At 43.2% G+C, this 15,939-nt stretch overlaps 1 protein-coding gene across 8 annotated transcripts in view; it reads left to right on the top strand.

Moving 5' to 3' along the window:
• Positions 1-519: 519 nt before the first annotated feature.
• Positions 520-15,939, top strand: part of LOC119460917 (ribosomal protein S6 kinase 2 beta) — a 58,545-nt gene continuing 43,125 nt past the window's right edge. For 6 of the 8 annotated variants that reach the window (XR_007468424.1, XR_007468425.1, XR_007468423.1 and 3 more), the window contains exons 1-13: positions 523-775; positions 4,496-4,543; positions 5,148-5,282; positions 6,208-6,289; positions 6,379-6,459; positions 6,561-6,640; positions 7,376-7,482; positions 8,488-8,665; positions 9,418-9,488; positions 9,577-9,665; positions 10,275-10,442; positions 12,154-12,275; positions 13,493-13,618. Coding sequence is in view for 5 of the 8 variants with exons in the window: in XM_049672720.1 (XP_049528677.1) it covers positions 719-775; positions 4,496-4,543; positions 5,148-5,282; positions 6,208-6,289; positions 6,379-6,459; positions 6,561-6,640; positions 7,376-7,482; positions 8,488-8,665; positions 9,418-9,488; positions 9,577-9,665; positions 10,275-10,442; positions 12,154-12,275; positions 13,493-13,618 (1,344 nt within the window). In the remaining 3 variants the exon portion in view is untranslated. Of the gene's footprint in view, positions 776-4,495; positions 4,544-5,147; positions 5,283-6,207; positions 6,290-6,378; positions 6,460-6,560; positions 6,641-7,375; positions 7,483-8,487; positions 8,666-9,417; positions 9,489-9,576; positions 9,666-10,274; positions 10,443-12,153; positions 12,276-13,492; positions 13,619-15,939 lie in introns of all 8 variants that reach the window. The other 2 variants (XM_049672723.1, XM_049672722.1) reach the window with 1 other exon arrangement.

Genomic DNA, 15,939 nt, shown 5'->3' with positions numbered 1-15,939 from the left:
GGCAAAAAGGCCAAAAAGCTGACAGGCTTTTTTTTTTTTTTTGCACGCAGTTTTTACGTTGCCTGTCTGATGGCGACACATTTTTTAGATAATTTTATAGGTTTATGACATGTCTACATTAGTCAGGCGTGGTTCTATGGTATAAGCGGGAGAAAGAATAAACATGAAAAGTGATTGACATAGCCCCCGAAATCTTAAAATGCGCTACATGCGTCTTTTATTTGAAGCAGCAACTGGTAATTCTTGTAGCGCTACTTCTTGGCACTACGCTAGACACAGTAGAGCGCAATTATAGCCTCCAAGATCAGCGTGCACCTTCTACGCCATAGAGTTAATAAACTCAGTATATTAACTCTATGCTCTACGCGCCACCAAATCTTGTAGGCCATAGCGTAGATAGCGTAATTTTGCTCGTTCCGTTCATGTTCATTCCGAGGTGGCGCTGACCACGGCAGCGAGGGCTGTTTCAGCGCATCTGCGTGCCACTTCTCTCGTATTCATCCATCGCGTTGAGTGTTCGCGCCGAAGTGTAGAACGAAGCCAATGAGCTAGTCTTGTGCCGGCTGGCGACGCCGCCCGTGCTGTAAAGGCATTGGAAAGGCTGAACTTCCGAGCGCAAGCCATCTTGGCGGAAGTTACCGCCAGGAAACAGATGACATATATATGTGTCTGAGGGTGAAAGGTTTCAATCATATTACGATTTACGCTGGCGAGTATAATGCCGTTAGCTCAGCTTGCGGCGGACCCTTGGGTCGAGATCAAAACGGACTGCGGGGTGAGTGTGCCCGTCGCCTATTCATTATTCACCGTCGTCCCAACGGCGACGTCCCTGTAACACAAACATTGACCGGCATCGCTTTTTTTTACCTTGTTTTTGCGTGGTTCCTCCGGCCGTGATATTTGTTGGCATAGCTGGAATTACCGCTGTAACCTCCCTGCGCCTTTCGGCGCAAGACTCGAGTATTTGACAGACCTGTTTATGAGGTGTTTTTAACACGGCGGATTCCATGTTTGTGCATCTGGTCATTATTATTAGCTCTTTTTCTCGCAACCGTCTTGAGCTTTACCTTGTCTTTCCCTGAACGCTGACTCAGGATCGCCGTAATATCGACACAAGATCCGGCTTGGGTTGTTTGCGTTGTGTAAAAGCTGACGCGACGAGACTCGGTAACATGTAATCCTCGGTCACAGGCACTGCCATACGAGAACGTTGATAAGAAAGATAGACCTGCGCGCATTTCAATCTTTGTATCATTCTTCTCTTTTTCCTCATTCCCCATATCTATCGTCGTTTTACCGTTCTTCCAAGAACTGCCTGTCGTGTCTAGTAATGCGTGACAGGCACTTGGTACGATTAGAAACGTTGAATAGAGATTCCGTAGGGCGAACGAATGCCATATCGTAGCGTATATAGCGCGCGAACCGCAGCACTGGGACAGTGAATGCCGGCATGTCACATAGTTAGAATTCTTCTCTTTTTCTTTTTGTTACGTTGACGCCGTGTAGACTTCTCACATATCCGCTTGACGCGTTCTTCACGGTACGTGTGTACTGGAATGATAGGAACGCATAGGTGTATGCAGTCGGTACGGGAGCTCAGCACACTTCTTACAGTCTCGTTGTCCGGTGTTACCTTAAACATGCGTCGACGTTCGTACTTCGCTGTGCAACCTTTTAGATAAAATTCTCTGACGTAGCCCCCACGTACTGATCCCTTATGGTGACATATTTGCAGCACAGCATTGAGCTACTGAAGTATCGTAATTTGATCCTCCTGCTCATCTTTCAGTATCACTTGCTAGCTGCTTTCATTACATGGTGTTTGAAAATGTACATTGTGGCATAATAATGGCGAATTTTCGCTAAATTGGTTTAGTAAACTTGTTATTGAGTTCGTAATCATTTGTGAAAGCCAGCATTGCTTTCTAAATATTCCTTAGCCTCCTGAAAGAGGCAGAAAAGAAAATAATGGTAAGAGCTTTTGATAAAGACTGATGCTCATGGTCAGCTGTTTGTTTGGCATTGCTTTGGGTATGCATATGTCAGGCTTGTACATAACAAATTACATATAGTTAATTACTTGTAATCAGTTAAATTGTTTCTTAGTCCTGTAATTGATTGATAACTTTTGAACTCAGTAATGCTCAGTGTAATTCAGTTGCTTCTTTCACTAATGAATTGCATGTAACCGGTTACTTCATTGACGAGACAAGCGTTAATAGGCAACGCAGCTTTGAGCCCTCGTATTTGACGGAAACAACAGTAGAACAACTGCGGTCGTGCCATGCGGCAGCCTTGCGAATACACATGTTCAGACAGGCAAACTCAGGCGCTCAATATTTGTTTGTTCATCTGACTGCTAAACTAAATTTTAGCTGACAAATTGAACTGGCACTGCTATGGCTAGACAGTGATAGCCACTTCAGACTCGGTAAGATGGAAAATTGGCCGAGTTGGGGAAGCTTCATGGGAGCTACAGTGCGACATAAGGAGTAGAAGGGGACGCAATGCAGCGATGGCAAACAGCACAAGTTTATTGGAAGAAAACCAATATGTAATGCGCATCACATGACTAACACCCAGCCCCCCCTCCCCCTCCGGCATACGCAGATAAACTATCAAAAACAACCTTCGTATCACAGAAGGCACATGTTTCTACGGTGATACACATCTTACCACTGATTAACCAACGTAACAAACAAATTACTCTGACGCGAGGCAACTGAGTGGCTTTACCCAAGCTTTAACGAGGCAACCTCACTATCCGCCTAACTAAATTAAGCAACTTAGTTCATAAGTTCAGTTCACTTAGGCAACGTTGATTGAAGGAAATCGCCTTTGGACGATTTTTCCCGCTTTTCATTAACAGTACAGGGAGTGCCTTCCAAGCCCCAGGAAAAATGAAGCTCGGTGCTTCATAGCAGACCAGACTTGATCATCGCGGCATTGAGTAACCATGATCTTGTGTGCAATATCTTCATATGTTACAGCACCACCCTTCTCTCTAGCCTGAGTTTTGACAAGAAAACGAGAGGGGATGATCGAATAAAATTTTGTAACGCAATCGTTAGTGAAGGCAAACAATGTGTGAATAGTGGCAGAGGACACATTGAAAGAGCCTGGCGAGCTTGTTCTGTGTGCTGTATTTGTGCAATGAAATTGGGATTTGACGGAAACCCGTCTGGTCGGGAGGAGACATTGTAAGTAGTTGAAAGTTGAACGCCGACCATAAAAATGAGAAATAAAAGATGTTTTGGCTCCCGCACGGGAGCCTTGTTCACAATGAGGATGAATGAGAAGACAATCTGGTTATGTACATTCAAGACGTGACGTAAACACCATGCATACACGTGCGCAAAGTTGCTGTCGATGTGATTGAGTGTGCACTCAGTTGTCTGGATGATCAGATTCAAGATGAAGTCGCGAAGCCAAATTCATTTCTTTGTCAATGATTTGACATTTGCACAATGTTAGTAAATGTTGGGAGGAAAGTAACGTATGAGTAATCAATTACTTTTTAGTAAATAATCAATTAATTTATTGGAGCAGTAATTGGTCACTGTAATCAATTACAATTTTGAATGAAGTAATTATAAACAGTTGCATTTTTTATGTAACATGTACAAGTCTGCTTGGTGGACAGTTCAGCAATCGTAATATTCATTGATTCATTCTAGTGAGCATCGTATGATATGAAAGTGCTGGGTGTAATATTTATGTGTTGCTGTAACAACAGGCCTGCGGCTGTTGCTATACAACAGGCACCACTACGGCGTGCCTCATAATCAGATCGTGGTTTTGGCACGTAAAACCCCATAATTGAATTTTTTAAAGTAAATTTCATAACTAGAGCGATTCTCACTTTGTCTGCACCATAAAACCTTGTTGAATGGAAGTTGAAGGAATAAGAAATCCGCTCTATTTATGAAGAGTTTCATTGGCTGAATGAGAGAAATAAATTTAATTCAACAGAACCCCCTCTCTGTTAGCACATTCTGAGAGAATGCACTTAACGAAATACAAGACTTGCTTTTTGCAAACATTCAGTTTTGCAGACTTTATTACAGCATTAAGTAACTCAATATTGTAGCAAGCTCTTATAGGAGAACAGATTTTGGCTGCTTTTGTGTATTCAAAATTTAAGCTCTGAAGTATGAAGCCATTCATTGGAAAGTCAAAAATAATTCAAGCTTTGCGTTTGCTCTCAAAGCCCCCCCTCTCATGTGCGTTTTTTCTCCCTCTTACTGTAACTGTCTATCTCCCTCTTTTTTTTAAAGAATCTAGGGAGATTATGTTTGTTACAGTATTACAAGCATCCCGTTGGTCAGTGTGAGCAATTAGTGCAGTCGTTGCTGTATCATCTCTGCCCCCGTCGTCTCAGCATTTCTTAATAGTAGAGCCCTTACTGGTATTATTTTTCAACACTGGTTTGCCAATGTGACATGCATATGAAATTAATTACCTTGACATAAATTTTGCGTTAATTCTCATTCAGGGTCCGCCAGGTGAAGACATGGCTGTTGACGAAAATGATGAAACCCAAGTGAGTTATCAAGATCGTTTCTTTAACATTCAGAGGGTTGCTTTTACAGGCACCTTTGCATATTACAAAAATATATTGCATTGCAGGCATTCACTTTTATGCATTGTTATCCTCCTGAGTGCATTTTGTGTCACGGCCTTGTTCCACGTTTATAGATTATGCTATTTTGGGTTTAAGAAAACCATAAAACCACATTTTATAGTGTTTTGAATATTTGTAAATGAGCTCGACAATGTCCAATATATTGGACAGGTACCAACACCTAATTCTGTGATGAGCACTGTAACAGGAGCTGGTGCTTTGGCAGATAGCTCCACCATTTTGAAAGCTCCTACTTTGAAAGGAAACAAGCGCACATATCTAACACTCTCCAGATGGCAGTACAAGCCCCAGAACAAACAAAAGAAAACGGCTTTTCGTCGGGTCAGCGATGTTTCTCTGGCCGCTCTGGCCAGCTTTCTAATGTCCAATATATTGTGCAAATATGATATTGAATGCTTGCAGTCATCACCTGCCAGGCAAAACCAATCTTCTGACATGAATCTTTCATGATGTCTTGATTGAAATGTTCTTATTTTAATTTGGGTGTTTTGTTTTCCTTCAGGATATGGAAACGAATGACATGGCAGAAGGGACGCACGAAATTGAGCTGACAAATGTTACAAAAGAAGGCCACCCAAAGGGCGATCCCAGTCAGTTCAAGCTCCTCAAGGTTCTCGGACAGGGCTCATTCGGAAAGGCGAGTTCTTCTGCATCTTTTTTTTTTTTTTTCCTGTTTCTTTTCTAGTTCTGCAGAAACAAGAGGCCTTCATGTTTTCTCCAGACTCTTAAGCAGTGTACTTTTATGGTCTCTACCATGATGCCGTGAATAGATGTGTAGTACTGAGCTTGGTGTTATTAAATTGCGGTTTTAACATCCTGAAATTGCACATTGGATTACGAGGGACACGGCAATGGAGGGTTTTCGATTAATTTTGACCGCTTGGACTTGAATGTGCATATAAATCAAAGTACACGAGCGTGTTTGCATTTTGCCCCTGTGGAAATGCGGCTTCTGCAGCCTGTAAGCTAACCCGCGATATCGTGCTCTACAGGTTTGTCATAGTCGCTGAGCCACAGTCATGGTTGAGCTTGGTTTTATAAAGGAACAAAGAGATTAAGGTCCAAAATCGGGCAGTAAATGAGACATTGAATGAGATCTGCCTCACACTTAAAGTTAACTGTAGCTTAAAATTTTACATTCTTATAGCTTGTCATATGCTCAAGAAACTTTCATTGCATGTTCTGCACTGTGTCCTCGTCATTTATACTAAACACAGCCAGGTGTAATTTTTGTTTCTTGCGTAAATAAATGTTCAAATTTTGGGCCATACCTGTGCTACCACATTGCAAGTGTTCGCCTGCATATCTCTACTGAATGGATAAATACTGTCACATTCCGGGCTTCCAAGAAGACTTTTGCTTCCTTTTCTGCCAATTTCAAACATGCAAAACAACTACGCATCATTAGACCCTACTTTCACTGCTTCTGTTGTGTCATGTGCTTTGATGTTCTGCTGCAGTATAAACAGCTTATTTGCTTGTGTCTGCATGACTGCTGGCATCAAGCATTTCATGTGCATTTTGGTCTGTGCCTCTCATTTCTTTCATTCTGTTCACCTTAGGTGTTTCTAGTGAAGAAGATTATGGGCCCTGATGCAGGCACGTTATATGCCATGAAAGTGTTAAAGAAAGCAACATTAAAAGGTTAGCCTTGTTTAAAAGACATTTGTATTCCGAAAAGGGCTTTTGTGTAGCATTCATTTCTTATGTTGACTTCTTTTTTTATTCTGCAGTAAGAGACAGGTTAAGAACAAAAATGGAGAGAGACATCCTCGCTGAAGTGCGGCATCCATTTGTGGTGAAGCTGCATTATGGTATGGTTCTCTTCACTGCACAAAACAAAATCCTTGGGCTTCCCAGTGCTTCGTACAACGCATGCTTACTTGCCTCCCTTTTTTTTCTTTTTTTTATGCAGCCTTCCAGACTGAAGGAAAACTGTACCTAATTCTGGATTTTCTGAAGGGTGGAGATCTTTTCACAAGGCTTAGCAAAGAGGTAAACCTTTTCTTTCTCTCTTTCTCCTTCTTTCACTGTGTATTGCAACACATATATGGTGCTAACTGTTGTATTCTGACTGTTTCAATTCATCCTCTGCGTGCTGCCATTTTACTTGTTTATTGTTTGGTGGCAGTGCACCATATCAATAGGCTGTTTGTCTCATAGGTATTTACCGAGTTTGGTTTCGTAGTGTCTTTAGCTTTGGAGTGCTGTCTGTCTGTGAGAAGCCAGCAGTGCCTTGATTGCTTTGCTAAGGAAAATAACTGCGGGTTGCAGTTTGCATCATCGTAATCCTCTAATCTGCTGGGTGTTTACCATTGACAGTCCTACTGCTTTTCCTTTTTTTTTTTTTTCCACAATTTATGCTGTGCAATGATGTGGGCTATAGATGAAGCAGTTGGGGCGAGACCGCACAAGCATGTCGCTTTCCGAATGTTCGCTTCGCCCTTTATGTCCCTGAGTAGGCAGTATTCAATTCAGGCTTCCGCTTTGCCTTGCTGAGGAACACTGGAAAAACTGTGGCGCTGGTGAATCACGAGCGTGCAAGTGAACTGTTCGGAAAGCGAGATGCTTGTACAATCTCACCGTTTCTTTGCTTAGTATTCCGGAAGTATTCTCTTTGGCACATTTTTTTTCACTCCAAGTTGTTTTGCCTTGTAACTATGCATGCCTACATTTGGTATTTAAAACTTCTTATGGCCCGATAGTAAGAGCTTTTTAATGCTGTTTTAGGTTATGTTCACTGAGGAAGATGTGAAGTTCTACCTGGCTGAACTTGCTCTCGCTCTTGACCACCTGCATGGCCTCGGCATCATCTACAGAGATCTCAAGCCAGAGAAGTAAGCTTGTTCTTTTTCTTACTTTACTTTCTTTTTTCTTGCTACAAAGAAAGTGGAGAGCAAGCGGTGCTATAGTGGCAACTGAAAGATTCGTGAAAAACCACGAAAATAAACACGAGAAAACCTTCAGCCAAGCCATACATATGCAGCACAGGAGATGACAAAATGACAGAACTGGTAGACGGTGACGCTTTCACCGCCTTCATTTTTTTTTCTTACTGTATAGTGCAACTCGGGGAGAGCTCACACTGCAATCTGCATACATGAAGTTTGGGGTTTGCTTCCTTACCCTTTCGCATAGCCTTCTTACTGTACAGGGACAAGATGAGTACGTTGTCGAACAGCCGTGAGCAGTCGCACCTTACGCGATGAACAGTAAAGTTTCCTTAGTTTCTTAGTTTCCAATCTTAGTTTCATTTTTCATGCCTGAGGACATGCTGCACTAGGCACACGTTTTGGACTGGTAGCATCCAAGGCCAAGTGCAACAAACTATCATTGGCTGAATTGGTTATACACGAGTAGTTTATATACTACTGAAGCAATGTTGGCTAAGCTGCAGTGCTGGTAACTGTAATTTTCTTATAAGCAGCCTTCAAATGCAGCACCTAAGCAGACACATGCTCCTGGTGGTTGATGGGTATGACGCAAGTCCCAGCACATTACCTCCAAGATTTACTACTTTTGCAAGCCTTTCATGATGCATCCACTCATATTTAAAGTAAAATTTTGCATATAAGCTACTGTGTACACTAGCTGAAACTAGGCTTTCTTAAAATTCACATTGGCCTTTAAAAATTAGCATAGTAATTCTTTATTTTGCTCTTCAAGAATAGAGGCTCTGTAGCGCAATTACAAAGTCGACAGCTGTCCAGTAAAGAAATAGAAATGACACAATTTTTCTGTGTGTACTCCTTTTAAGTAAGTCTTAACTTACAAAGCTGAACAGGTGTAGCACTCTTATTAGCTTCATATCTTACGTGGTATTCAATTGGTTTGTGTTGCAGCATTCTTTTGGACTCTGATGGCCACATAAGCCTAACAGACTTTGGTCTGAGCAAAGAAGCGCTCAACGACCAGAAGGCATACTCTTTTTGTGGCACCATTGAATACATGGCACCAGAGGTCATCAACCGCAAAGGACACACAATGGCTGCCGACTGGTGGTCTTTTGGAGTACTCATGGTGAGATGCATTTTCTCTTCTCACCACATTGGATATCGTGTTACAGTTTTGTAGACCTTTGAAAACTGTACAACCTGTAGGGCATTATTTTGCCTCAACAATTGTCATGATTGATGACAATCATTGGTGTCACTTATGTGATATACTTAGTGTACAGCTTGTGTGGAATTATGACATTGTTTGTGCGAGTACTGCAGGTGTCCTACTTGCATATCAGTAGTATGGTACTTTTAAGTGCTGTATGTTTTTTCTTCCACTCCTGTAATAGCCTGCAAAGGCTGTCAGTATTAATAAAAGAATGAATGAAAATAATATCAGTTTTGCCTGTATCTGTATGTCCCAGTGGTGCAGTTTACAGAAGTATAATACTGTTTTTCATTGCTGGGTTGCAGCTTTGCGCAAACTGGGCAAGCGTGTTTCTTCTCCTTCTTCTTTTTTTTTTTTTATTAATCGATTTTAACTGTTTTCAGCAATATTTGTGAAAAACTTGAGGCTCTAAATCAAACTTCTGCTTTCAACATTCGTTATAATTTAGCTTTCTCCTGAATACAACAAATGTAATTCGACTCAGTTTATTGGCTTTGTAATGAGACCGTTTTGAATGTTTCACATGTACTTGAATAGAAAAATCTAAGTGTGCCCCATCCATTTAGGGCACATGTCTTGTATCACTATTACTGAACAATCGTGGCTGGCTACAACAATAATTTATATCGTAGTACACTCGTCATTTCGTGTTTCTTTCCTTGCAGTTTGAAATGCTGACAGGCGGCCTGCCTTTTCAAGGAACCAATAGGAAGGAGACAATGCTACAGATACTCAAGTGAGTGCCTCTGCTGTGGTCACAAAACAGCTTGAGCTCCCTGCTCCTCAGAGCATGTGTTTGGCATTTATTCTGTTGATGTCTTCAGGGCCAAGTTGAGCATGCCGCAGTTCCTCAGTCCTGAAGCACAGAGCCTTCTTAGGGCATTGTTCAAGAGAAACCCAGCAAATAGATTAGGTGAGTCTCTCCATCCTTGCTTAATGTGCCATGTCTGCCATGTAAAGTTTCTTGAGGTCAACTTCCCCACAGGATCCAACGTAATGGGTCGGTGGCTGTGGCGTTGTGCTGCTGGGCATGAGGTTGAGAATTTGATTCCTAGCTCTGGTTCAGACAGGGATGAGAAACAAAAGCTCGTGTGACCTGAGCTTTGAGTCCCCAGTGAGGGTGTCATTAGTCATGCAGCATGGCTGTGCAGGAAATTTCAAATAATGGAGAGCATAAAGAGAATGACAACTACAATAACTGAGTAATGTCATTCTTGCAAACAAGACAAATGGTTAACCTGAGGGTTAAAAATGTGACGCTTTGATGTATGATCAACTTGTAATGTTGAGAACCAGATTTTGAACTGTTACATTCCTTGCCAAATCAAGGCATGGTAGGGCAATTTGGATCGTAACATTGTACTTGGTGTAAAGTGCAGCTATGTAAAATGCATTTCAATAGTTGCACGAAACGAGAGACCTTATGGAGTTACCTCTGTAAGATGCAGGGTTCATGTCCAGGAGGCCTGCATGAGCTGACAAATGGTGCATGTGACCCCTTTTTTTTATTTCGCTGTTCAAGGGTCTGGTCCAAATGCAATCGGCGACATCAAGGCACACCCGTTTTTTGCCACCATCGACTGGGGGCACCTGTACAGGAGGGAAGTGGTGCCTCCTTTCATACCAGCTGTGTCAAGACCAGATAACACGCTGTATTTCGACAGGGAATTCACATCGAAGACGCCTGAAGGTCTGCTTACTGATATATTGAAGAGTTGCTTTTGTGGCTGCATGTTAGCTTTGAGAATTTGTTATAAAGGTAGACCAACTGGTGACGTGCTGCTGTCAGAAAAATTGATGTATGCTCCGAATGTCAGCATGAATCCAATCCGTGCACAGCTGAAAATTATTGCAAGTTGTACATACAAATAGTCTGTTTTGGTATATCCTGCCACGGCCACTGGATAAAAAAAAAAAAAAAAAAAGGTGCGGCTTGCCGCGTGCATCGAAAACGGTGTGATCCGCCGCGGCGCCACACGTAGGGGGCCGTTGTCTTGTATCGGCATAGCAAATGCGTTAGGAACGCGCTTGGAACAGCGTCACGCGTGCAAGCCGACGCGTTCCATCGCCAATGGCTAGCGCCGTTCGGCCCAGCCAAGCGGCCGACAATGCAACTACGGTTGTCACATTCGCTCCCATTGCAACGTGCCCGACGTGGCAGGCCGCACCTTTTTTTTTACCAGCGGCCGTGATCGTACATTTATGCGTACTACCGCATCCTACAATTAACACATACCATGTCTTGTGGTGTAGCTTTACGCCAGTGTGTGAGAAGTATCGCCTTGAATGTATCTATTGAGACTTGGTGTCAGTAAAGTTTGAAGTGCGGCAGTGTTTTTGCTTATTAGCCACGCAGAGGATTATACGGTAATTCACTTCCATAACCATACGGAAAGCAAGCTGTATTTCCTGCCAGGCAGGAAGATTTGCCATATGGCCAGGTGCACTCCTATATAATTAAGCAATGCGCCTAAACTCTCTAATGCATTGAATTCACATTACCCTTTGAGAGTGCAGCAGTGAAAGTGGTAATGATTGAATACGGAGAACAAGATTCTTTGTGGAGTCCTGCCTTGTTCCGATAATTGTGTGATGTACATGTAATGGGTTGAGCACTGCTGTATGTGGTTAATGCGTGGGTTAGATGTACAAAGTGTTTAACTTTTCTAAGGTGGTTTGTAATTTTTCGATGTAGATTATATGCAGAGGTTGATTATACACTAAAAGATATGGTACGCTAAATGTACTGCACTTTTCTCTTGAACAAGCGATAGTTGCATGGCTGTGTGAACCAAGGAGGCACATCATTGGTTTGGCTCCTCTTTCATTCGTTTGCTGATAATTGCTTATGAGGGACTTCATATGGCAGTGTAAATGAAAAAAAAAAACGTTTCATCAAAATGCATATGCTTGTAAAAAAGATGGCTTGTACGTGTTTTATTTTTAGACTTCCAGGCCTGTTAAGCAATTTGAGAGAGTATGTTATCCCCAAGACATCAGGTTATAGTGGTCAGCCTGACCTGGTGCAATTGCAATGCCTTTAGTCCCTTTAACACATACTATTTGTACAGAAAGGGGCTAGATGTTAAGTTTGCAGTGTTATTTGATCAGAGCAGAGTTCTTTCTTCACCCCACTAACTCATAGGGCAAATGTTCAAAGGTAGCAATTCGTTCCATCCTTCTTGCTCTTTGCTGTGCTCTCTGCCTATTTTCTCACCTTACCTGTTTTCTTTTCTTCTATTGCAACAAACCTCGTGTTGCGCAAAAGAGTTTACAGGTAATATTTTCTTTTTTGCCCATACTATGCTCTTTTCTTCTTTGTCTCTTATTCTAGTTACCTGGTTGAACTTTATTTTGAATATCACTTCTGTTTCTTTTGCCATGACTGGCTTTCTCTTCAGACTCTCCTGGAGTGCCTCCAAGTGCCAACGCCCATGAATTGTTTAGAGGATTCAGTTTTGTGGCACCTAGTCTGACCGAGGAAGATTATGTCAAAAGCAAGGACAATCAGTCCTCCAAATGGGTGAGTTTTGCTGCACAGACTATATTTACGACATGACACCACGAAGCCGTGGCAGCACTGTTATCAGATTATGTATTTGCAAGAACAAAAAAATTACATGCTCTGCTTGCGAGGCTTATCTCAGGCCGCAGGATTTGCCAAGCCTTTCAAAGCTTACTTTAAAGGTTTTTCATCAAAGCATCGAACATCTAAGAGATATGTGTGAATATAGTCGTGTGCTCTCTGTATTTTTTTTTTTTTATTTTGCCCTGCACTGTACTCGCTTGTTTATGAAAGTGAAACAGCAATAGACAACTATTGCTGTTACTGTATAATATTTGTGCGGACCGTCGTAAAATAAAGCAGGCACTTCTGATTGTGTTTCACAGTTAACAGATCAAAACGGTTACACATCTTTGTTCTTCTATGCTCTAGCAACGCTTATCACTTCGCCAATTTTCAACACAGTAATCACTCTACTCAGCTGGAGCACAGATGTCAGTCAGCAGGCACATCAGTGATTGCCTGCCTCGTGTGACAGAGGTAAATCTTGTGGAGTCGCTTCATCGGTGGTGAAGTTCTGACTGCACTCTCGCGCCTTATATGGAGCCCATGATTTGTGAATTGATCTTTAATGGGGGTTTGAAAGCCATTTCTAACATTTTTCTGAAACCATGGTTTCAATATGTATCAACCAACTCGCCAAAGAAGAAGTTTTACTGCATAATTTTCAATATGTAGATGCCAAAACAGGGAGCTTACATTTGTAAAGAAAAAAAAGAAAAAGCTAGTTTTTTTTGCTGGTTTCAATTTCTCAGGTGCAAGCACTTAACATGGCATCATGCTTAGTTGACCAACAATGGTGTAAATGCGATGGTTGCTAATGATGTTAATTGCGTGATGTTAGCAGCCGCCACTGTCTCGCTGGGTATTTTCTTCTCCATGTCAAGCTGCAATGCCTGCCTTTTAGTCGGCTGCATGTGTCACTGCTGAATTTTGTACTGCGAGAACATTTGCACTGCCACTTGTGTTGCTGTCAGTTTGATCATGTCATGTCTTGCAACTTTTGACACTGAAGCCTAGTGTTAGCGTTGTATCATATCAATGGTTGTGAGTGGATTCTGGATAGTGTCATGACTGCATGTGCAAATTTTAATGAATGTGCCTTTGAAATCTTTGTCACTGCTCCTTTAAATGTCTTGTGTAGCTATTCGAATTCATGTAATTGAAAATTGCAGTATGGCCTTGCCTTCAAGGAAGCTATTACAAAAGAGTATGAGCTCAAGGAGGACCTTGGCTTAGGTTCCTATTCGACTTGCAAGAGGGCTGTGCATAGGGCAACTGGCAAGGAATATGCCGTCAAGGTATGCTGTCTTCCTGCATTCTTCTCATAATGCTGTGAACTCATGGGTGACAGGTGCACATGTGCAGAAAGGAACGATGGAAATTGGAAACTTGTCGAGGGAATTAAGTTGCGGAATGTTACACCAGCCATCCTAAACCAAGGGAAGCTTATAGGATGTGTTAAAATTGCAGGGAGACCTTGGGTATGCGTAGAAATTCCATTTTCTTTGGCTTGAATACGACAAGAGGAAAACAAGTCATTGTGCAAAGCAAAATACGCAGCCTTCACACATATACTTCATGTGGTACCCTATCAGTTCACATAGTCGAACCTCGATGTAATGAGCACAGATACAGTAGAACCTCGTTCATACGTTTTAAAAAAATACGCGAAAAATAAACGTATGATCCGGATCCAGTAAAAATTGAAGCTGAGGTGCAAAAGCAGAAAACATTTAATTCTTGCAAAACATAGTTACAGTCAAATCTTGTTAATTCGAACTGACGCTGTGGTCCCGTGAAAGTTATGTGTATTCCAATGGGCGAGAACGCCCGGTAATTCGAACGCGAAAGCATTTGCGATGGTTAATTCGAACACAACCGCGCACCAACAATGCTCTCGGCAGCACGCCAAATCACGTGGAGGCGCCTCCGACAGGCAATGCTCCGACACCGCCATAAAGCAAAAGCTTAGGAGAGACCCCTCAACGCCACGCGGAGAAATAAAAAAAGAAAGAAAAAAATACTGCGGCAAAAATTTCCTCTCAAACGGTAAGGTCGCTGTTTCAGCATCGCGCCGGAACACGCGTGTACGCGCTGACGTCTCGGCCAACGCAGCGGCTGCGGCGCAGAGGGAAGCATCGCGGAGGCCCAGTCCGGCCAACGAAACTGCCCACGTCGGCCAACGCTCGCTTCAACGGCAGAAAACGAAACTTAGGGGAGCGAGTTAAGCTGGCGGCGGGCGCGCACGGAGAGTCGAAGGTCAGGGAGCTGCGTGGGAGTTGAGAGGGAGGGCGAGGGGAGCCACCGAAGCGACGGGGTTGCCGAGGCCAAATGCGCTTCCCTGCCGCCCTCCTCCCTCACCTTCGACAGTCTCCGCGTGCTTCGCCGTGCCGACGCGGCCCGTTCCCTGAAGTTTCGTTTCCTGCCGTTATCGGGATGCGAGAGAGAGAGATTGTGGTTGTGAAGAGGAAGAGGCGCTATCGGGATGCGAGCGTTGGCCGGCGTGGGCAGTTCCGTGGCCCTTGCTCGCTATGTGCTTGCGCGCCGCGATATTTCACGACTCGTACTGTTCGTACGTAGCGTCATGGCGCACAAATACGTCAAAAATAAGTCCTTCTTTTAATTCGAACAAATTTCCGGGCCCCTTCGAGTTCGAATTATCGAGATTCGACTGTATTTTCTGCTGGTGCGTCACACCCTTGGACAGGAACAACTTCTTTTGCGCACATTGCAGACCCGTGTCCGCATTTTCGTTCTTTCGTGCGAATGAAGTTTTGTAAGGCTTCCAGGCCAGCAAGGGCTTCGGCGAAGGTAGCCGGTGGTTGCAAGCCTTTGTTCTCGCCGCCGTCTTCAGGCGCATTGTCCGCCACCACTTCCGCTACAATCTCGGCGAGTCGTAGCGCCGCGCGCGCGGCATCAGCCTGTTTTCGCTGCTTAGTAGTTCGCATTGAAGCGAGGGGCGAGATAGCGCAAAGGTCAATTCGCTCGCCGCTGCTGCCATGCTTCATCACTTCGGGCGAAAGAGCAATGCAGAGAAGTCGCGGAGGGGGGAGGGGGGGGGGCAATTGAGCACTGCAGAGAAGCCGCGCGGCAGCTGTCTGCCACTTAGCGCTTCACAAGCACATGAGAGCGGCCTTTTTGCACACCTGAATGATAAATTTTCGCTGCAGAACGTATCATGACCGCAGTTTGCCGCAATGCTGAACGTTGCTGCCGAATAATTGTATTTTCCGGGAACGTATTAACCGGAACATATTAACACATTCCTCTATGGGGTTATGTTTATTTTTCGCGATTGCGAACGTAGGAGCCGGGAAATTGTATTAAGCGGGTACGTATCAGCGAGGTTCTACTGTATAACAACGAAATAAACCAAAATTTTCTTACTGATATGAACATGTAACAAACATATTGGATATAACGAAGGTGTTTTTGTGTCGAGTGTGACTTGGTTACGAGGTTCTATTGTATGACTCTGCTGTCTTTGCCAACAGCGTTAGCTTATTGTTGGTCTGTATTATGGAAGATAGAAGTGTTGAGTTGTAACATTCAACTCCACTGCCCTACACTCACTTTTATTAGAAAGCATGAAAAAAAAAATTTTTTTTGGGTGTTTGCT

The sequence above is a fragment of the Dermacentor silvarum genome, chromosome 8 (genome assembly GCF_013339745.2).
Source record: "Dermacentor silvarum isolate Dsil-2018 chromosome 8, BIME_Dsil_1.4, whole genome shotgun sequence".
NCBI lineage: Eukaryota > Metazoa > Arthropoda > Arachnida > Ixodida > Ixodidae > Dermacentor > Dermacentor silvarum.
Note: the sequence above shows the minus strand (reverse complement) of the source record. Positions and strands in the feature narration are given on the sequence as shown.